Below are 23,027 nucleotides of genomic sequence, written 5' to 3'. Positions count from 1 at the left end.
AACGATCCAGGGTTTTCCTTGTGGTGCTTTGAGAGAGAGGGAGGCTGGAGCAGGAAGCAGCAAGTAGAAAAGCATCAAAGGGTAATGAAAAAGTTCAATTGTGTGCCATTACTAGCTGGGAGCAAAAGGACCAAGTGCTATAAATAGAATTAAAGTCTTTGTTTTCTTATTAATAGAGAATGACTTTGCTGTTTTAGCAAACTTCAACAAGATGCACTGAGATCAGCCAGGTTTACCTACATTTGACCGATGTGGGAAATGACACTAAAGGGAATATTTAGTTGAAATTACTTTATACAGAGACAGAAGAGAGAATAATTTCAAGGTCAGCAATACAGTTGGAAGGTTGCACCTCACAATTTAAGTGCATTTTTACAGATTATTTTATCAATTCTTGCTCAATCTATATACTTAGGAAAGGGATGCACAAGTAATTAGGATACTAAATACTTATTTTCAGTTACTGGGCATGGTTCACTATGCTTTTTGGCATGTAAGATTTTGCGTTGAATCTGTATTTTCAGTCACATGGTTGAAGTCAAAGCCTAGAAGCTTGTTTTTTAATTATGAAGTAAAAGATTCCTCAGGGAACAAAACTGCACTAAAAATATAAAATTGAATATTCAATAAATATTGAATATAAAATGCCTTTGAGTCAATCTTGACTCCTGGGGACTATGTGAGCAAGAACACTTAGTTTTTTGGCAATGTATTTTGGATATCTTGGCTCCCATGAAATTCACAACTTCCCATGAACCTATATTGGTAGTTAAAAACTAAAATGTAGGTTTTAGTTGGTACAAAATTGCCAGGATTGAATTACTTCAATAGAAAATCACAAGCAAAATATTTTTTTTAAATTGAAGGCAAGAGTAGAGTGTGATGCTCAACTGAGATGCTTCTAAGCCCTCAGCTTCTCTGCTTCCACTTATATAACACCCAACACTGAAAAGGAGTCCATGCTTATTTCACAAAACAGTCATCCCAATGTGATTTAAATGGGCAAGTTCTTTTCAAGCAAATATAGCAAACAAAATACAGCAATTATATTTGGGCCTGAAAGGGAAAAAATGAGAACAGAACAGTATGTTAAGAGAAATTTATGCAGGAACTGATGAGAAGATCTTTGTTGTTTGCACCTGAACTTTTTTCATAGTTGGGTTAGATTTTTAAACAAATTTACTGGATTAAAGTTATCGACTTCTTGGAGAATTGAATCCAATTCTGTAACCTCCATCACCACACCACAGGAATCATTTGATTTGTTTGCCTATGCATACTTTTGTATGATATGCAAAGGCATTTTACATTATTAAACTATAGTCTTTGCTACATGATAGTAATGTTCTATTAATGACAAAAGTCTTCTTCAAATGGAGCATGACTCCTGGTGAATTGGGAATATATATTCAGTATTTCTGGTATGACTACAAGAAGTGGTTTGCCATTCCTTACTTAAATCAGTGTATATGCTTGTTTTATATGATAGTCCCTTTCCATTTCTAATTGAGCTGCTTCCCTGTCAAATAAGCTTGGCCAAGTGCTGTTCTTTACTGAGATAGTTTTGCAAAACAGTGTACTGTTGCATAATTAAATCACAAGCAATGAAAATATTTGCTTACAAGTCACAGCAGGTTCTTCCCATATTCATTTAGGTAGCAAGAGTTGTTGGAAATAAGCTTCCAGTATAACTAAAGGCCTTTAGATGTCTGAATTAAAATACAAATTTGTACAAGAGACCGATTTATACTAGAAAGTCTTGCAAATTCTTCCTGAGTACAGAAATGAGGTTAACTAGCTGCTATGCCTGCGAAATAAAAATCCTTGGCTGCTTTGATGTAGTGGGGAAGGCAGGCACGATGGGTATATTTTGCTTATGGAAAGATTCATCCAGCGATTCCAGGCACGTTCGACGAGAATCCATTTTACGTTTAAGGGAAAATCAGGCACCTGCTGTTTATGCACTGTCGGCTCTAAGCCAAATTATGGAGGAGGCGTAGGTTTAGCATCTATGAGCGTTGAACTTCCAGCTATCGGACTTCGTACCGCCTTTCTTTTTCTGGGCAATAGAAGAGGCTCCCGACCTCGGTAGCGCCCGGAAAGCAGGGTCCTCAAAACACGTGTCCAGGCAGACACGCGCATCAGTAGCCCGGAGGCAGGGCTGCGTGCCGGTTTGCAAAATCCTACACGCACTTCCCACCCTTCCGCTTTGACGTGCGAGGCGGCGGTGGGGTTCTTGGACGTGAAGATGGCAGCGTTGGCGGAGCCTCTAGGGCTGGAGAGAGGTAAGGATGGAGATAGCTTTGCCTCGGAACGGAGGTTCGCGTCGAATGTGGCTGGTGAACCGGAGAGAAATGGTAGGGCAGCCTCGAGTGAGGGAGGGGATGTGGAATCTTAACAGCCCCGATTGGCGAGAGAGAGGACGGAGTATCTGCAGACTTCTGGGGAGGGCTGGTGACATAAGAGTCACCGTGGGTTCGGCGCCAGAGGAGCAGGGACGGGAAGGTGAGGACATGCGGTGCTTCCTGCTAGAATATGGTGGGAAGTGCTGCTGGATTTTCTTTCTGGCCAGGGCCCCCGTCTCTCCCCTTTCTGTAGGAGGTAGAGAAGCAGCGCCCCGGAACGGCGAAGCCAGAAGCTGTGGCTAGATTACACTCTTCCTCCACTCGCCTTCAGTTCGGTCCCAAATGCCCTCTAGGACTCCCGGTTCTCTGTTAATTTTATTATTATTATTTTATTTTTGTAGATGTGGCTCGAGCGGTCGAACTGCTGGAGAGGCTGCAACGCAGTGGGGAGGTGCCCCCCCAGAAATTGCAAGCCCTTCAGAGGGTGCTACAGAGCAAATTCTGCTGTGCCATACGGGAGGTGAGACTGAGAAGTTTGTCCTATTTAAGTTGCCCCTCCTTCCTTTTATCTTTCATATTTCTGTTTGTGTTTAACCTCCCCCCCCCCACTTTAGGGATGAGCTTCTTTAGAAAGATGTTTGGGAGTAGGGGAGGCGGAGTTAAAGATGATGGTGCCAGTTTTGCAAAATACATTTAGTATAAATGCTGACTGGTTTCTGCCCTGTGCTTAGGCTGGGCTAAAAGATGGTTGGGAAATTTTGTTGGAACCTAGTCTTCATCTTATTGCTTATGAACCAGGCCAATGTTAAGAGGCAGAATGTATCTGATTTCTCTGGGCATAAACAGCTACATTACAAAACTCACAGCATTTGTTCTGAAGGTCCTCTCCTCCTTTCTCAGCACCCAGTTACAATTCTTCATCACCTTTTAACATGTAATTTCTGGTAATTGCACTGTTGGTGTAATGCATAGAATAGAATAGAATAGAATAGAATAGAATAGAATAGAATAGAATAGAATAGAATAGAATAGAATAGAATAGAATAGAATTTTATTGGCCAAGTGTGATTGGACACACAAGGAATTTGTCTTGGTGCATATGCTCTCAGTGTACATAAAAGAAAAGATACGTTCATCAAGGTACAACATTTACAACACAATTGATGGTCAATATATCAATATAAATCATAAGGATTGCCAGCAACAAAGTTACAGTCATACAGTCATTAGTGGAAAGAGATTGGTGATGGAAACGATGAGAAGATTAATAGTAGTGCAGATTTAGTAAATAGTTTGACAGTGTTGATGGAATTATTTGTTTAGCAGAGTGATGGCCTTTGGGAAAAAACTGTTCTTGGGTCTAGTTGTTCTGGTGTGCAGTACTCTATAGCGTCGTTTTGAGGGTAGGAGTTGAAACAGTTTATATCATGATAGGATTCTCCTTTCAATCCACCCCTACCACCATTTCAACCTTTTACTCTGCATCAGATTCTCTCCAAGAATTTAGCTTAATCTCTTCCTTTTCTGTCTGATAGTTATTTCTGATTTTCTGATTCCTTTAGTCTCCATTTTCCTTTTATTACCAACGACACCTACCCTGGATCTTGAATTTTGCAGAGTCTTGCCATTGGAAAACAACCTCCTTATCCTCTCTTGCATTTCTGGACAGGTTTATGAGCAGCTGTATGACACTTTGGATATCTCGGGAAGTGCTGAGATCCGGGCACATGCTACTGCTAAGGTAATTCAATAAGCTTATTGTGGTGCTACTACTGATAACACTGTAGAAGTCTGTATCTGTGTCTTGCCCTCTGCAAATCTAGAAAAAAAAACCCAACTCTTTAAAGTTACCGACAAGTGACATAAGCACATCTATGTGCTTTCCAAACCATATTTTCCCCTTCAAATCCATATCTCTTCTCACCCTATTAACCTTTGATTTGCATTCTCTAATTTTCCAGAATGGTAAGCAACCCAGTGCCCTCCAGATACCACATCCATTGACCTCCTTTTAAGGATTCAGGATCTACTAGGGTTGTGTAATGAATTGGATTTGAATGTACAAAAGTGTTTTGAGATATATGGAGGCAGTCAGTAATACGTGTCTACCCTCCACAGCTACAACACAACCTGAGATATGATGTATTTGATTTCAGACATATGCTATGTGCCTACACCTAGTGGGGGTGGGTGGTCAGGGGTAATGCCATAATTTTGCATTTCCTTCCAAAAGGAAATACATCTGGCATTAATATCTTTGTGTAAGCTATCTTCTCAAGTTTTAAAGCATTTGATATGCAAACAATGTTGTGCCTGCTTTATATTATTGTTATTTTTTCCCTTTTGGTTTTCTAATCATTACTTCATTTTTTTCAGCATAATTAATATTTATTCTTGTTTGGTCAAATATTCTGGGATTCGTTAGAATGAAAAGTGGTTTAGGAATTTTTGAAACATTTATTTTAAACACTGGGAGAACAAAATTAAATTAAATTAAAATTAAAATTAAATGATGGCTACCTATAGTCTTTGAGTATCATAAAGTAGGTCATTGGTAGTAACTCATCCTACTGGGTATATGTATTCTTGGGACTCAAAGCACATTTCTTTAAACTTCTGAAATGAAAAGGGATACAAAATATCCCCATTATAGTCATTTATTTATAGGCTCCCTTGCTCTTCCACCAAAAACATTCTCTGAGGCATTACATAAAATCAATAAAAAAATAATTCTAAAATAAGTATTTGGTTCAAAATTAAGGGATATGACTGAGCAATGACTGCAGGATGAGAAATAAAAAGTCCTTAAAATATCAAATTGATACATGATTATACATCATATTGACTTCTTAATGTTACAGTAAATGAACGCTTTGCCTTTTTCCTAACATTTGGTAAACTGTTACCTAATGCTTGTAATTTATAAATTCTCAATTTTTTTCTTTGTGTTTCTCTTCTTCTTCCTTGCTTTCTGGTCCTCCTCCTCCCTTTCTGGTTCTCCTGAAAAATAAAATAAAGCAGATATGGTGGCAGCAACCATGCAATTAAAACCTTACTGCTTTTTAAAGGGTATTGCACTTGCGACACATATTAAAAAGAAGGCAGAGCTTTGATTGTGTGATTGCAGTTGCCACCTTCACTCTTCCTACTATACTTCTATATTTGAAGCAAAGGGAATTGGGAGGAAGAGGAAAATGAGGTTAGAAGTTTACACATGTTGCATGTGTGGAAGAAACTCATATAGTTGGTACACGGTATTGATTTTCTTTTCAGCATCGAAGCTCCCTTTTTGTTTTTAAACACATTTCCAAAACCAACATATGTAGAACAAATTTAATTCATCTAATTTGGATTAAATACAAAAGGAGCTATTGGAAATATAGAATTGAAGGAAACTATGTAATTTCAGTATAGACTGAAAAATGAATAGAGCTGGGTATCTAGTCTGAAACAGGAATGGCCATGTTTTAGATTTATTATCTATACAATATTTGTCATTAGACGCTCAATTTCCACTAACAGTCGTGCTACAAAGCTATATGCCAAATTGTGATAACAGGACATAAAAGTAACATCAAATACAATTTCTACCCAAAAATTTGTTTACAGTATCAGAACTAGAATTTCTTTAAAATTTGTACTGTTTGGTATGTTGTGATTGTTGACATGGAGTCTCCTGGTCTGTCCTTTGTGCATGCAGGCAACAGTGGCAGCCTTTGCAGCTAGTGAGGGCCATGCGCACCCCCGAGTGGTGGAGCTGCCAAAGACAGATGAAGGCCTAGGCTTTAACATCATGGGGGGCAAGGAGCAAAATTCTCCCATCTATATTTCTCGCATCATCCCAGGAGGTGTTGCTGATCGCCATGGTGGGCTGAAGCGTGGAGATCAACTGCTGTCTGTCAATGGTGTGGTAGGTATTGTGTGAGGGGAGACACAGGACTTTCTGTATCTGTATGGCAAAGATGTTGCCTGGTATTTTTGGGCACTGATTAACAACTTCCTGATTCCAATGAATGGCGAAGAATAGAATAGAATAGAATAAAATTGAATTGAATTGAATTGAATTGAATTGAATTGAATTTTTATTGGCCAAGTGTGATTGGACACACAAGGAATTTGTCTTGGTGCATATGCTCTCAGTGTACATAAAAGAAAAAATACCTTCATCAAGGTACAACACTTACAATACTAAATGATAGTCATAGGGAACAAGTGTGTTAGGCAGACACAAAATGTTTTTCAGTGAATAGTGGGGTAGAATCTGTTGCAGAGTTGAGGGGAAGACAGAAAAGATTGGCTAGCCTTGAAATACTGATGTAGAGCAAGAGGCTGAAGGGTGATCGTCCCTAAACGTTCACATAGTTTTATCTAGTAATATCTACGAGTGCCTTAGTTTGGCAAAACTCCTGTCAATAGATGAAGTAGCAGTAAACATACCACTCTGCGTCATTTCTGTTCTTGTGCCTGACAGAGAGGTGTGTACCTTTTGCCAGTCTTATCTAGTATCAGATGGCCTGGGAATAGGGAAATTTTAATTTCCTACCATTCTTCCAGAATTGCTTCAGGCCACTGTCGAAAATGATAAGCCGCCATTTTAATTTCACATAATACTTTGGCATAATGCTTCATTGAGCAAACAGAAAGGCAACTCTCCCAGATCCAGCTTCTCTTCACCCTTAGAATGTTGGAAAAAATACTTAAAGCTCAGAATAGGCGTGGGTATTGGGATTTGCTGAGGCTTTGTATTGCTGAAAAGTGCTAAGGTATCTTTTGTTTACACTAGGCTTGGGATTTAATAGGTAGGCTAGTTAAGGATTTGAGAGCATTTGAATGAGCAGAACCTCCATTTTGGATAAATAACTTTTAAAAGTTACAATATTTTTAGCAATTATTAAAGTTTATAGCAATTTATGCATGAGGAAAATAATTTATGACATGAAATAAATCCACATATTGATTATGTAAGACATCGGTCTGCATTACAGCATATATGTAGCTGAGATAATCCTCTGATTTATCCTCCCTTAAACTGGCATTCTCCTAAAACCTAAGCTGGCACAATTCTCTGAACTACAGTCCCAATATATCCAGAGGGCATCCATTATAGAAGAAGCTATACATTAACTGCAAATCTTTATGAAGCCAAAACAAAATAATGCATACTCTTAATAGAATGCATTCATTGGAATATGGGTCCAAAAACATATTTTTGTAAAAAGGGACACTACTATAAGTTTTAGCAGAACCTTCCCTCATAAACCCCAGCTCAGTGGTAAGGACCATGCTCATTGCCAAAGAAATACAGGCCAAATATGGAAAAAAATGTTTTGAACGATCTTTTTAGAGGTATTATTGCCTGGAAATTTGAATACCCACACTCACCTCTCCATAGCATTTTTGTCTGAAGTGCCACTTGCATAAATTTGTAATTTAAGGTAGAAAATGTGGCACCAACCCCATCAGTGATGGGTAGGGTGGGACAAGAGTTGACTTTTTCTGTGGGCAGGATTGTAAGAGGAACAGCCCTCCTCCCCACCTCCCGATAACCCTGCCTTTTGTCTCCCATCTTGAAGAGTGTGGAGGGTGAGCAACATGAACGGGCAGTGGAACTTCTGAAAGCAGCACAAGGCACAGTGAAATTGGTTGTGCGCTACACACCCAAAGTACTTGAAGAGATGGAGGCACGCTTTGAGAAGATGAGGACAGCACGGCGCCGGCAGCAACACAACAGTTACTCGTAAGAATGAACTCTGAAATGGGTATTGAGAATTACAGGTACCCAGCAGGTTGCCACTTTTGTTTCAGAGGCAAGAGAAGGAGTTGGTGGCTTTAAGGAATCCCCCTCCCCAATGCAACTCCCCCATCCCTGAAAACACCAGCTTCTGCTTGTACCTTAGAGCAGCAATCCCCAACCTGTCTGGCACCAAGGGACCAGTTTTGGAAGAAAAACTGTCTTCCACAAACTGGGCTGGATAGTTTTGCATGCAACCTGTTCATGCACAGATGAAGCCTCACTTGCTCGCTGCTTCTGTGGCCTGGTTCCTAACAGTCCATGGACTGGTATTGGTCTACAGCCCAGGGGTTGAGAACCGTTGCCTTAGAAGATTGTGATGTCTTCTAAGGCAGAAATACTATGGAGTGGATGGTTAATTTTGTGAATATTTAAAACATATTCAAAAGAGAGTGATATTTGTAAGTTATCTTTTAGTGAAGCAGTTCAGTTCAAGACGGTTTTAAGTTCATTGGGAAATCTAAGAAAAAAGCTCATTCATTCATTCATTCATTCTATTTGCCACCTATCTCCATAGGCCTACTATGGGCAGCTTACAACAATAAAATGAAAAAATGATAAAAAAAATAACAATAGCAAAGGAGTAAGTCAATAAAAATAGTGGAAGTATAATAATACGGAATTAAAAAGATGAGTAGAGGGGGGGATCAGGAAGTGCAGAGGGGAGGTAGGGTCAGCAAGTTAGTCCAGCAGCCACGTCCTATATTTTACTTCCCTATTGGGTCCCCAGGCCAACTCGCACAGCCAAGTGTTCAAATTTGTGGAAGGATAGGAGGTGGGGAGGGGCAGAAGTTCCTTGACTGATGGGATCCTCAACAGGTCTCCTTTGCCAGTATGAGTAGGGTGGGCTTGTCTTAGAGGAACAAGACAGTTCATCAGGTAGTCTGGACCTATGCCATGGAAGGTTTTAAAGGTCATAACCATAACTTGAACTGCACATGGAAACAAATGGCAGCCATGCTGCTTGTGAAGCAGTGATGTAACATGGATCATTCTACAGGCCCCAAAGACTGCTTATGATACTGCACCTTATGTCAGTTGAAGCTTCCAAATGCATTTCAAAAGTTGCCCGAGGTAAAGTTTATTGCATTAATCCAGATGAGAGATGACTAGGGCTTGTGTGACCAATACCATGGAGTCCAGATTCAGGAAAGATCACAGTTGGTGCACTGGTCAAAGCTGTGCAAAGACTCTTCTAAACCTGATCTTCAAGCAGAAGTTGCAAGTTCAAGAACTCCTAACTGATTTAGGGCTTGCGAACTGGATCTGAATGGGGTACTGCAACCCCGTACAGAACTAAAGATGCCAAAGACCTGTATCTGGAAGCTCTATGCACCCAAAGCCACCATCTTGCCATGGTTCAGTCATAACACATACCCCATCTAGGCCTTTACAGCTTCCAAGCACCATAGAGCAGGGGTGTCAAACTCAAGACCCGGGGGCCAGATCCGGCCTGCGGGATGCTTGGATCTGGCCCACGGGGCTGCCCTGGAAACACCAAAGCACTGGCCGGCGGTGCCTCTGCTGTAAATTTCAGATGTCTACTTGCTTAGAGACTTCTGAAGCCGGTGCCTGATACTTCCAAGTATTACCTTGTCATTGCTGCAGAACTGAAAGGGCTGGACTAGGTATACTTACGGGACCGCCTGCTGTTACCACATGCCTCCCACCGACCCGTACGCTCTCACAGAGAGGGACTTCTCAGGGTGCCGTCCGCCAAGCAATGTCGGCTGGCGGCCCCCAGGGGAAGGTCCTTCTCTGTGGGGGCTCCCACACTCTGGAACGAACTTTCCCCGGGTTTACGCCAAATACCTGACCTTCGGACCTTTCGCCGCGAACTGAAGACACATCTTTTCATTCGCGCGGGGCTGGCTTAAATTTTAAATTCTATTGATTTTATAATTTTTATTACTAATTTTAAATGGGGTTTTAGTTTTCTATACATTTTAAATTTTTAGGCTAATTATAATAAGTTTTTTAATCTTGCATTTTATACTGTATATTGTCTTGTCTGTTTTTATTTTGCCTGTACACCGCCCTGAGTCCTTCGGGAGAAGGGCGGTATAAAAATCAAATAAATAATAATAATAATAATAATAATAATAATAATATGGAAGATCAGATGTTTCAGTCCATCAAATTTATATGCTCTGAATAGGGAGCACTTAATATTGGTTACTGCTTGACTATACATAGAATCCATACCATGTTGCTGTCACAAATTTGGGTTTTTTTCTCTTTCATTCCTACAGATCCTTGGAGTCCCGGGGATAAATTTACACAAGAATTAATTGGGCAGCTGATGAACCTGATCCATCCTCCCTATCCTTTGGAATGGTTTTATCTGTAGAGAGGAGACATATTTATCTAGTCCCCTTCCCTGAGTTGGGAGGTGGGCTTCAGTGTACAGTATTTATTCTTTACATTCCTCTTATTTAAAAAGATGTTTGGTGTAAACAATTCTGTATGTTTGTGCAACACCTTATCCTTTGTGAAACTGCAGACAAAAGCTACAAAACTACCAAGAGTATCATCCAAGCCTCTGATATATAGAGCTATGAGGGAAAAATATACTGTTCCATGAGAAAACCTTAGAGGTGCTTTTACCACTATAGGCAAAGAAACTCCATTTATCCAATTTCCCCCCAGTTCCCAACACCATTGCTGCACTTTTGGTATAGGAAAGATTTTTATGTTAAATGAGCAGCCCTAATGAGACGTAATTCTAGATAAAGCATTAGACATATTCTGTATTCATAACATCCTTAGGTGTCCATATTGTTCTTTCAGTCTCGCTTCCATGACAAGGTTATTGTGAGGAAAAAATAACAAACATGTTGTATGTTTGGTGCACTGATTGGGAGAGGCTGATAGTAACAATAGCAACAACTTGGGAGGGAGACGATAATCTGATGTTATTAAGATGATACAGTTAAAACAATTTTCTTTAGTCCACGTTAGAACATGATACAGCATTTACAGGAGACAAATATAGGAAACATCAATTTCAGCCCACTTGATTGTTCCTCGGTCTCCTGGTCTATAAAATAAGAATACAATTGCCCAGGATCTGAAAGAGGTGGAGTAAAATTCCATGGAGGAAGGAATTACAGAGTATTTCAGAGATGCAAAATACTACAGATCTATGCATAAATGAAGTGTATTCCATTATGGTATGAAAGAGAAGAGAAGTTCCCACTCCTCCAGTGACATCAGAATAGAATCTATAGTATGTTTCTTTTATCAGCTGTTTCCAGCAGGGTTTCTCATCCTTGGGCAGCTTGAAGATGTGTGGATGTCAACTCCCAGACTTCCCTGGCCAAAATGTTATTCTAATCTGGTATTTATTGGAAGCAAATTTCTACAAGCAAGATGTAAGTGGTAACTTCTTATTTTTTTATCCCTTTATGTAACCCCCCTTTTCAATGCCTCCAGTTTATTTTCTTCCTTTGACCCCCTCCTTTCTACCTCCCCAGTTGGTGGCCAAAGGAAAGGAACATTCTTCTCACCAGCAGCATGAACAAGGTGCTTGCAGAGAGCTTTTCTATCAGGTTGAGCTCTGGAGGTTTTCTGCCCCTCTTCCTTTTCCATGGCAGAGCAGCAAAGCATGGAGCAAGTGTAGGAGGGAATTCTGTGGTTTTTATCTGTCTACCAGCAGAGGGGGATATTACTACAGTGATGAGCCAAAAACCACCCTTCTAGTTTTATTCAGCAAGCTAGACTGCATTCTACAACACACACAATCCAGCTCTTGTATTAATCCACTGTCTCTGCTTGTGCTATCGAACACCAAGCCAATAAATTAAGCCATGAAAAACTAAGCAAGAGCTAAAACACTAATCAAGCTGCATGTGTAAATGCAACTGCTAGATCTTTAACTCACCCAGGTCAAGCAGGTATACCAACATATCCAAAGAATTTTAGGCTGAGATAGCCATTGCTGGAAATTGGCAAGAAATTGATCAAGATTCAAAGCCTTTAAATGGTCATGGAATGCAGTAGGGAAGGGCTGAGGCAGAGTAGGTGTACTGGCATGACCAAGACTTCTGATTCACTCTGATTTTCATGGAGGAGCATGTGACAGGTGTGGTCTTCAGCTCCACTTATGCGATCCTTGGGCCCAGTACAGGTAGTCCTCAACGTAAACCATTTGTTTATCGACAGTTCGAAGTTACAGCTGTACTGAAAAAGTGGCTTATGATTGGCCCTTGTATTATGACTGTTGCAGCATTTTTAGAATTCAGGTGATCAAAATTTGGATGCTTGGCAACCGGCATGAATTTACAATGGTTGCAATTCCCAGGTTCATGTGATCACCATTTGTGACCTTCCCAGTCAGCTTCCAATAAACAAAGACAAAGGAGGGGGAGCAGATTTGCTTAACAGTCACATGATTTCACCCAACACCTGCAATGATTTGCTTCACCACCATGGGAAAAAAGGTCATAAAATTGGGTCCGAGTCACTTAACAATCTAATCTTTGCTTACTAACAGAAAATCTGGTCCCAATTATGGTTGTAAGTTGAGGCATACCTGTACTGCTGCCATAACAGCACCTACTTATTTTGCTCCAAACCTTGATTGTGTATTTACAGACTTTTAGCAGTGCATTTTTCTTCTCTTTTGTCCAAGATAAGCCCATTTCTTCTCAACAGGGAAAATAACTAAAAGAGTCCTCGCCCAATACATGGCTTGGCAGCTTTTTAACTCAAAATGCAACATAGAACAGAGGTCTCCAAACTTTCTTAGTTTATGGCATCCTTTGTGGCTTTGTATTTTTTCATAATGCTCGGAGGCCAAAACTGGACTATCTTAAATTAATAGTTTGCATGCTGTCTGACAGATGTCAAATATCACTGTGTTTTCCTTAAAAATTAAAATATTCCATGGTGCCCTTGTGACTTTGTTACAGCATTCTAGGATAGAGATAAGTTCAGACCTAAGCTTATATTTAATTCTAGAGGAATTCTGCTTCTAAAAAATAAATTATAAAACTCTGGGGGAAGTTGAAACTATATTCCAATAAATCTGCTTGCATTCTTCAAAAGCCCTGTGAGGAAAAAAATGTTGTTGGATCTAATTTTGGAATTTCAAAACAGTGTATGATGGAAGGACTGACATCACCAAAAATAAATTGATGCGGGGGGAGGGGGGCTTCATTTCTGATAGAAATCCTTTAGATCCTTAACTCTGCATGCATTGGTTTCCTCATGCTGGTGTTAGTTGTGCTGTTCTTCCCTGCCCTGTTGAGGATATGGTTCATATGCAGCAGCATGATCAGAAGAAGTAGGCATAGTTTTCAGTGTGTTGGCTAAGAACTTAAGCCATCACTAGAAAGCTTGATATTTAAAAGTTTTGAACTTGTAGAAATACTTGTTATCATATTGTATCTTTGGTAGGCAATTAAGTGCCAGGAAATGTAGAGGACTCCTGGACATTAGTACTGTGTACCTCATTATTTAACTCTTTCCTCTCAGGGGCTATCCTAATGAAACCTCCACTACTAAAATTGGGAATACCAAGAGTGTGCTTCCTCACCCTCCAATCAAATAATAGCTTTAGCTCTTTTTGGGGGGTGGGTAGAGAGTGGGGAGGCACTAACACTCTGTTCTTGCTAATTATCTGTCTACCAGTTGATGCTATTTGTGCTTTTTAAATCCTTGTTTTATCCAAAGATGCACTTAATTAGTTTAGCCCTGACAAGGTTTCATGAGCACTTGATTATTTAAAACCTCATCCAGAATTAGGCTACGGCTGATGTTTAATTATTATAGCCTGCCCTATGTTAGTATAATAAGCATCGGTAAGAAGGATTCGGAATGCAAAGAGGCACTTTAGAGATACTTTCTTTCAAGATCTCCATCTGTCTATGGGGGTTGATATGCTTGTATTTATTATATCATTATATGGCTTGTCTTTAAATCTTCCTTCGTGCTGTCCTATTTGGGAAGAGCTCTTCTTCACACTGTTGTTGACACTGATACTTGTCAACAACCTCACCATAGAACTGCTTACAAGTAACCACCTTATTGTCGTTGTCCCTGACATACATACTGTACATTAAATAAAAAAAGGACCAGGAAATTATTTGGCTGGGACACTCTACTACCTGACTCTAAGGATCACCTGATACTGAACTAGGTAGTTTTCGTCATTCTTGGAGTGAAGAGGTGTCAGAGATCTTTGTGAAATTGCAACAAATTAAAGATGTGTATGTAAATACATTAGTAAATGAAGCACAGTATTTAAGAGATCTGGCTTGAAATGGAGTATAGCAATATTTCTGGCATCTTTTCTCCTCATGTTGAAAATATTGTGGAGGCAAGTGTTGGCATGCCAACTAGAGAATTATAATACAAATATATGTACCAATGCTTGAGAAGCAATTTATGTCCAGGGGCTTGTCTGGTCAAAGCAAGGTAAAATTATTGTTGTTTACATAGAAGTACATTGTACTCTTGTGTTACATTACAGGCTGGTCAATTCTTCTACAACAGGAGGGCAAGTGAAGGGAAAAAATGAAAATAAAATGTAAGAAAACGAAATTCTATTTCTATGGGAGTATGGCATAGGTCTGACATATGGTGATGTTCCTAGAAGTAAGGCTAGAAATAGGTGACTTATTTTACTAGTTGTATTACTCTGAGAGTTTTGTAATGAACTGCACATAGCGATCTGATAGCAGTGGCTTATGTTCCTGTTGATTCCCACTTACTTTACTCCAGATAAATCTATATACCACGTATTTGCCAGGAAGAAAGTAAGTGGCAACTCCTTTCTACCAGTGGCTTGATGTGTCAGGGAGATGTGTGTTCTAACTGTGATTACCAAAGGTTCATTAAGAATTTAAAATCATTGTTATGTATAGTAAGCTTAGTGATTTAGGAGAAAGTGAAAAGAAAGGAGAAGGACTGAATGTTCCTTTTTTGAATAGGCTGATTTCAGACACCTTCAGCTCAAGAACAATAACTGCTCTCTCAGTGAGGCTATCACTCAAATACACATTTACGGAACACGTCTACCTAGTCCAGATCTCACTCCCTAAAACTGTATATTGCAACAAGTTTCCCTGACCTCATCTTGCTGTTGAAATCCATTTGATTTTAGCCCACTGGCTGTTGGTTGGGGCTCTCGCCTTTACCTTAACTTTAAAGGGGAAAACACAAAAAACACAAAAATGGGGACTGTTATGAAAACTCACCTAAAAGGGAAATCCACCCTCCTGTTTGGCTCCATAATGTTTGAATTTCATAGGCTTCTGTATTCTCTGCCCATTATCAATCATCTGGGATGGATAGGCCAGCTACCTTTCCTTTATATTATGAATTCAAGCCCTTGAGTTAACTGAGAAAAAATATATAATAAAATTAGCATTGCGTAAATGCATCCTGTATTCACAGAATTGCTTCTAAATCTGGATATGTTAAGACATTACATAGCTGGGGATTTTTTCAGTGCCTTTTCCCCCCACCAAAAACAACAAATATGATCAATTGGAAAATGTCAGATAGCCCTTTGCCCATGTTAAAGTAAGTTTTTAAGGCATGGCTTGCCTGATCATGAGTGCTTTGGTTGTAAATTTCAAAGGAAACATACCCTCTTTTCCAACCATTTAGAGCTCTGGCGAGATCATGGCTGCAGCAATGTAGTCAGACAGTTTTAATAACTCTTTTTTCCTAGGGATCAGTAATTGTTTTTCAAGAACAAAACAGTCTGGGTTGCTGTTTGGGAAAAACTGTCTCAAATTTTAAAGCCATTAAATGGGCCTCCTATTAGATAGTGATATATTTACATCAATATAAATGTTTGGCTCACACTGACTTGTGATTGTGTAGGTGCATACATGCCTACATACCGGTAGTTAACATAATGGTTAAGATGTTAAACTGAGATCCCCAGTTTGAGTTCTGACTTATTCCTCTGAATTCACCTGAGTGACTTTGGTCTAACCCTCTTCACAGAGCCATCCCAACCTAGCCCACTTCATAGGATTCCTGACGAAATAAAATGAGAGGAAGCCCCACCCCCACCCCCAGGTATACCATGTTGAATTCTCAGAGAAAGGCAAGATAGAATCCAAATATGCCATTTCATCATGAACACAGCTCAAACTGCTGGAGGTAGGATTTTAAAAAACACAATGAATTGTAACATAAGAGAAAAATAACTGTGTATTTTTTTACTACTTATATACGCTATATCTGTTAATATTTTTTTTTAAATTATCCCTTCAAAAGAACATTAAGCACGAAACAATAATGAGAACAAAAGAAAATCCTATAAATATGCCCAGATGATAAAATCAGTTAAACAAGTAACTGAGGCTACTTTAAAAATTAAGATAAAAGCATCTAACAAAACAGAAGCAATCCTCCAAATCAGGAGAAGAAACAATTTATTTTCATCCAAGTCTGAAAGGATTAAGGGCTCAAGTAGCTACCACAGAGAAGGTGCCATTCTTAAAGGCCCCTTTTTATAGGCATTAATCCTCCAAGTGATGTTCATGTTGTGTGCTTCTCATTTTCTTGAGCAATAAGAAATTTCAGAAGCAACAATAATAGGCTGCTTTTCTTTTGGATGGGAGAGAGAAAACCAGAGGCTTACGCCTGTCTAGTTGATTTATGATCATGGCACAAACAGCAGAAGCAGAGGTTAGCAGGTACTCCTAAAAGGCAAAATATCAGTGGAAAATAATTTGGCAATGAGCTCTCCTAAACTGCACACTGATCAGAACTCCTATCTCTGTGCCTCTAGAAGAACTGCCAATTGCATATTTCACAAAGATTGGCTCACAATATATACTAAAGCTAAATTTAATTTTGAAGTAATAAAACAAAATTGTTCGCATACCATGGTAAGCCCACATACATGGATAGTACTATGGTTTAACTTATAATTTGATTCACCAACACATTAAGGCAATGGCTGTGTCCTTAGAATTCCAGTTTAGCCTAGCTTTGTGGGTCACCTGGGTTTGGTTGCAAAAATGCTTGCAAGCATCTCTATAATGACCATCTTCTCCAAACTGGTACCCTCCAGATATATGTTGACTAACTCCCAGAACTCCCTATTCCATGCTCTATAGAAATGTTGAATGAGCTCTAGTATCACCTCCAACCAACATAGCCAACCATATTTTTGGTTGTATAATGGGACTTAAATTTTATTTAAGATTTTCTGCAGAAAAGCTCAAGCTCTCAGAAAACTGAGATATTTGGCTTTAATAGCCCTCCTCTCTCAATTTACCTACTGATCTTTAAAGGCCATTCCACATTTTCTCCTTGTCCCATTGTCAGTATGGGTAACTTATCAGCTCTTGAGTGCAGAAACATACAGGTAATCCTCAATTTAGGATTGTTTGCTTCGTGACCATTCGAAGTTACAGTGGCATTGAAAAAAGTGACTCATGACTATTTTTCACACTTATGACCATTGCAGCATCCCCATGATCACGTGATTTATATTTGGATGCTTGACAGCTGACTCACATTTATGATGGTTGCAGTGTCCTGGGGTCATTGATCCCCTTTTGCAACCTTCTGACAAGCAAGGTCAATGGACAAACCAGATTCACTTAGCAACCATGTTACTAATTTAACAACTGCAATGATTCACTTAACAAATGTGGCAAGAAAAGTTCTAAAATGGGGCAAAATTCACTTAACAATTTTCTCACTTAGCAACATAAATTTTGGGCTCAGTTATGGTCCTTAGTTGAGGACTACCTGTACTGTCTTCTTCTCACTCCCAGCTCATTGCAAATGCATTCTGCTCCTGTATTTTCCAGATCTGATAATGGAAACAGCTGTTTTCCAACCTGGGCTATCTTAAGTCCTTCCGCATACCTTTTATCATGAGCTTTGTTCAATTCTAGAATAACAACATAGTTCTGATTATCTCCATAGTCTGGCCTGCTTCCTTCCTTCTTTTGGCTGGGCAATCTGGCTATATTTTCTCTTCTAGGCAACAGTTTCTTTTTTGTTTTGTTTGGAATAATATCTTATAATTGCTATAACAATGACCCATTAAGTCCTATCCTGAGCCCTGGAAGCTCGAGCTCCACTCAGTCCTTAGTTCTTCCTGTAAGCATTGGTTCCATTTCTGTTCAGGTTTAGCGAAGCCTCCTTCCCTTGTTTTCTCATTGCCTTTATTTTATATTTGTTAATATCTCTTAAGTTTTAACTTGGGAATATTTCTACTCTATTTTTATTAAGCTGACCTATTAGTTCTTCCTTGTTACACATTTTCCATGGACCTACCAAAGTGAAAGAACAACCTGTTCCTACTACTTTAGTTATCATAGCAATAGTACCATGTTATCATAAGGGGGGAAAAAAGAAAAAAAGAGTTTGTTATAGAGTCCAACAAAATATGTGGGAAAGAAGTGTAAAGAAGTGTTTGTGAAGATCTGGAAAAGCAAAAGAAGGGCATGGAGCTTGCAAGGAGGAAATAAATCCCTAAAAAGAAAACAACAGACTTTGGTAGCTTCTTCATACAGGACCAAACAAGATAGGATTGACTTCCCTGCAGAGAGGGAATGGGAAAGAAGCAGGGGAATGACCAGTCAGGTCTTGTGGTGGCTTTAGACCAGATTGGGCACCAGCCCAACCCCACTGCCAACTCATTGCAATCTGCACAGGAATTTCTGAAGTTGGCTTAAGAAACAGATGGATGCAGTATGGGAGACCTCCAGCAGCTTAGGATGTAGTGCAGTATGGCAGGAAGAATCAAAAAGACCATTGATCATTTGGTTTGATAGACTTCAGGTTCTGAATAGGCTGTTAAACTGAAACACCCTCCCCTCCCGCATTCTGTAAATTTTCCTGCTTTCATCTGCACCACTCCCACACCAAGAAAGATCATGGCAATACAACAAGTCTGAGCTGGTTTGGTGGAAGCTGCATCACTTGAAAATGACAACTTAGGCATTTGGATGTCCAGTACCACACCCCTTGCTTTCATTCATATTCTAAATGTCACTTACTTCCTAGACCAAAGAAGGCAGCAGAAGTCAAATTCTGCTCTGCCCTGGGTTTGCCACCTAGATATTGAAATCTCGCATCAGAGGAAAAAAATCCAAACCAGAATGAAGACTGCTCCCTGCCCAGCAGCTGCATGACTCAGCTCTTCTGTCCTTCCCAAGTTGGTTGAACCAGTTGGGTTGCTCTTTATAGACTTCTTCATTAGTAGGAATGGCGAGAAGGGAGGAGCCATGCAGATCTTCATTCATGGGGATCTTATAGAAAAGCTTTTGAATTTTGGCTGGGCTCAGTTGAGTTTCTGCTCCTCTGTATCGCAGCTTTAGCATGCTGCCTTTTTATAGATTTATTTGTACCACAGTAGCTTTTTAAAAAAATAAGTTTTGTATGAATCAGAATGAAGGAATCTCATGGGTGTCTTACAATAGGCTTTGATATTCAAATTCAAAATTGGGTTTGGCAGGGATAGTGTGGATGGGGATTTATCTGTTTATTAAACTGATAAAACAGCCGTTATCAATCCCAAAGATTTTCATTAATAAGGATAAACATTACAATCATGTAAAATTCTATGCTACATTGAATTCTGATTTTTAGAGGATTAGATCCAGGTAATCCTTGACTTACAACCATATTGGACTAGAATTGTTGTTGTTAAGCAAGGTGATTGTTAAATGACTCATGGCCAATTTTGATGATGTGACCATAAGGATGCTATGACAATTATAGGCAACTTTTTCAGTGCCATTGTAACTTTGAACAGTCATTAAATGAATGGCTATAAGTTGAGGAGTAAATGTACTTGCAAAAACTGTGATAAACCCATAAAAAGTTAGACTACCACCTGATGATCTGGGATTTTTTTTTTACATGAAAGAAGAAAAATATATTAAAATATTCTTTGAGTATAGCTCAAATACTGGTGACTTCGTGGATAGGGACATGTAGTTTTCTCAACTACATGACATGATTTGTTTCTCAACATGTTGTTTTTTTGATTGGACTAAATCCACCAATTATCTGGTGGTCTTTCTTCCAAATACAAAGGCAGCCCATTCCTGTTTTAGTCAGGAATAAATTAATCTTTATTTATACCAGAAATACAATATGTCAAATATCGTCTATTAGATACAAATAGAATAGAATAAAAAGAACAGAGCAGAATACTTATTCTATATATAGAATTTATATAGAATAAAATGTTTTATATAGGAAATAGAATAGATCGTTTGAGAATAGAAGGGGAACTCATCAAATTTGCAGAATACCAACCTGGTAAGAATAACTAACACCTCAGAAGATAGGTTCAAGATCCAGATGGATCTCAACAGACTTGAACCTGGGTGCTATCTAATAAAATGTAATTGAGTATAGAGAAAAATAAGGTTTTACAATTAGGCAAGAAAAATCAAGTGTGCAGGTACAAATTAGATGAAACTTAATAGCAGTAACTGAGAGATATTTATTGGAGTCCTAGTAGACAGTCACTTAAATATGTGCCAGCAGTGTGCAGCAGTTGCCAAAAAAGCCAATGCAATCCTAGGCTACATTAACAGAGGGATAGACTCAAGATCACATGAAATGTTACTACCACTTTATAATGGCTTGGTAAGACCACGGTTGCCACAATATAAAAAAGATGTTGAGACTGGAAAGATACAGAGAAAAGCAACAAAGATGATTAAGGGCTGGAGGCTAAAACATGAAGGAATTGAAGGAATTGGGTAAGTGTCTAATGAAAAGAAAGGCTGGGTTGACATGATAGCAGTGTTTCCATATCTGAGGGGCTGCCACAAAGAAGAGAGGGTCAATGTAGCACCAGAGCACCAGAAGCAAAATAAGAAGTAATGGATGGAAAGTAATCAAGGAGAGGACCAACCTAGAACTAAGAAGAAATTTCCTCTGTCTCTCTGTGTGTGTGTGTGTGTGTGATTATGAATCTCCATAAAGTTCAACATAATATAAAAATAATGTTATAAATAGTACAAATAATATTTCCAGGATCAATACTTTCTTCAGTCATAATTGGGATGAGTAAAACAAATTGAGGCTCAGAATAAACCAATCTGTCCGACCAGGGCAAAAATCCAGGAATAAGTCTTCCAAATAAATATTTAAGAAATATGAAATCTAATTTCAGAAGACACAAGAGCAAGGAGTTGCCAATTTATATACTCTTCATCTGAGCTTAAATTAAATTTAAAGGTGAAAGGCTGTGGTAAGATTTATTGAAGTGATGGCACATTGAAAAAGGTGAAAATGAGACAGTTGAACTTTAAAGGGTCTTCATTACCTTTCAGAATGCAATTTTCCCAAGATCTGAAATTTAGAGTTCAGTTCTGAAATTCTTCTAAAAGTATGTGAAATCCTGAAGATATTTTGAAGTCCCATCTAATTGTGGGGTTTTTTTTGCTAAGAACTATTTTGGGTATTGATGAGACAGCATAAATGGGATACCATTGGGAGTAGAAAACTCTGAAAGGAACTGAATTCACCAGAGGCAGATTTAGTTCATAGCTGAGTAAAGTATTTGAAATTGGCACATCCTATTATTCTTTTTCCCATGCAACAAAACTGTTATTTGGTTTAGATATTATAATCCTTTTATCTTATGCTTTGTCAACAAAATTTGTATGGAATATAGTTCGTTATATGATCTGTTCAACTCTGAGCAGATGTCTTTGTTTTTAACTTTTACAGGCTTTAACACTTTGGGATCAACATTCTAAAAAGTCAATTAAAACTATATATCATAATTGAGAAATTAAAGTAAGTCTACCCCTTTGCATATCCACACTGCTTCCAAATACAATGATGCATTTTCTTTATCTCACTGATGATGTTCACATTAAACTTCCCAGGTAACTTCAAGATGAAAGAGTGGAAATGCCTCATCTTCCATCCAATTACTTCCTCAGAGATTCTGGTTTAAGTAGCCCACATCATTTTTGATCGATTAGATCTTACTCTATAACTCTTTTCCTTTTTATTGTTTCCCTTTCTTTTAGCATTCCCTGTGTGACACCCACAATTTCCTGGTACCTCATAAACTAGCCTTTTGGTACTAAGACACACCCTGCTCAGCTGGCAGTGAGGTTCTCTTGTGCTCCTCCTCAAAATAGTTGCTGTCAACTCTACCTTTAAGCATTTTAATGGCAATGAAAATTTGAGCTGACTTGGCATCATCTTTGCTTAATCACTACTCATTTATATGTCAGTTCATACTCCTATTTTTGTGTGAGAGAGATTGTGGAGAAGCTGTGAGAATAATGGAAGGAATGTTAGACATAAACAACCAAGAGACAGAATAAGAGCCTATTGGTAGTTTAACTGTTAAATAGCAACTGAGTCCAGGTGGTAAATCTCAGAAGAAATATTCCAAAATGTTTCAAAATTTTTGCATCAAATGAATTTGCTAATAAACAAGACTAGAAAATTCCTCCTCCACTTTTTAATATTCTGTATTTATCCTAAGATTAATATTAAAGACATCTTACTGAAGTTTGTATAATTCTTACCTCCTTCATCTTGTACAAATCTGTTTTATCTTTCTTTTTTGTTTTAATATAATTTAGGTTTGATTGTTATGACACTTCTACATTCTTAATTCAATCAAACAGTCAAAATAAATACTGCAGAATATTAGAACAAATACAAATTTGTGAGCCTATATGTTTGTTTCCCTTTGGTAAACCACAGCAGAAAATTATTAAAAATGCACAAGCAAACATAAAAACACAAAGTTCCATTCCATCAGTCTGTCATTCTCCTTGGTAACCAATATCTAGTCACAATTCCTTATTTGTATTTATCATTTTTATTGAACAAGTCAAAAACAATCTTTAAGAAAAGCAAAGTAATAATGTAATCCAATTATATTGCAGATGAAAGAAGGGCTAATTTCTAAATTG

General features: G+C 38.6%; 2 protein-coding genes across 16 annotated transcripts in view; both read left to right on the top strand.

Moving 5' to 3' along the window:
* The first annotated feature begins 4 nt into the window (after positions 1-4).
* Positions 5-22,774, top strand: LIN7B (lin-7 homolog B, crumbs cell polarity complex component). The gene is made up of 6 exons (XM_058180606.1): positions 5-2,285; positions 2,747-2,865; positions 4,015-4,086; positions 6,046-6,255; positions 7,919-8,082; positions 10,389-22,774. The coding sequence occupies exons 1-6, from the start codon at positions 2,249-2,251 to the stop codon at positions 10,408-10,410; spliced, it is 624 nt and encodes a 207-aa protein (XP_058036589.1). The 5' UTR covers positions 5-2,248; the 3' UTR covers positions 10,411-22,774.
* The window catches only part of PPFIA3 (PTPRF interacting protein alpha 3), a 96,462-nt gene continuing 84,806 nt past the window's right edge, over positions 11,372-23,027 (top strand). For 8 of the 15 annotated variants that reach the window (XR_009154862.1, XM_058180587.1, XM_058180584.1 and 5 more), the window contains exon 1: positions 21,752-21,885. The gene's annotated coding sequence lies outside the window, so the exon portion shown is untranslated. Of the gene's footprint in view, positions 11,518-11,612; positions 11,662-14,611; positions 14,669-16,119; positions 16,258-21,751; positions 21,886-23,027 lie in introns of those variants that run through there. The other 7 variants (XM_058180573.1, XM_058180572.1, XM_058180575.1 and 4 more) reach the window with 7 other exon arrangements.

The sequence above is a fragment of the Ahaetulla prasina genome, chromosome 4 (assembly GCF_028640845.1).
Source record: "Ahaetulla prasina isolate Xishuangbanna chromosome 4, ASM2864084v1, whole genome shotgun sequence".
In the NCBI taxonomy this organism is placed as follows: domain Eukaryota; kingdom Metazoa; phylum Chordata; class Lepidosauria; order Squamata; family Colubridae; genus Ahaetulla; species Ahaetulla prasina.
Note: the sequence above shows the minus strand (reverse complement) of the source record. Positions and strands in the feature narration are given on the sequence as shown.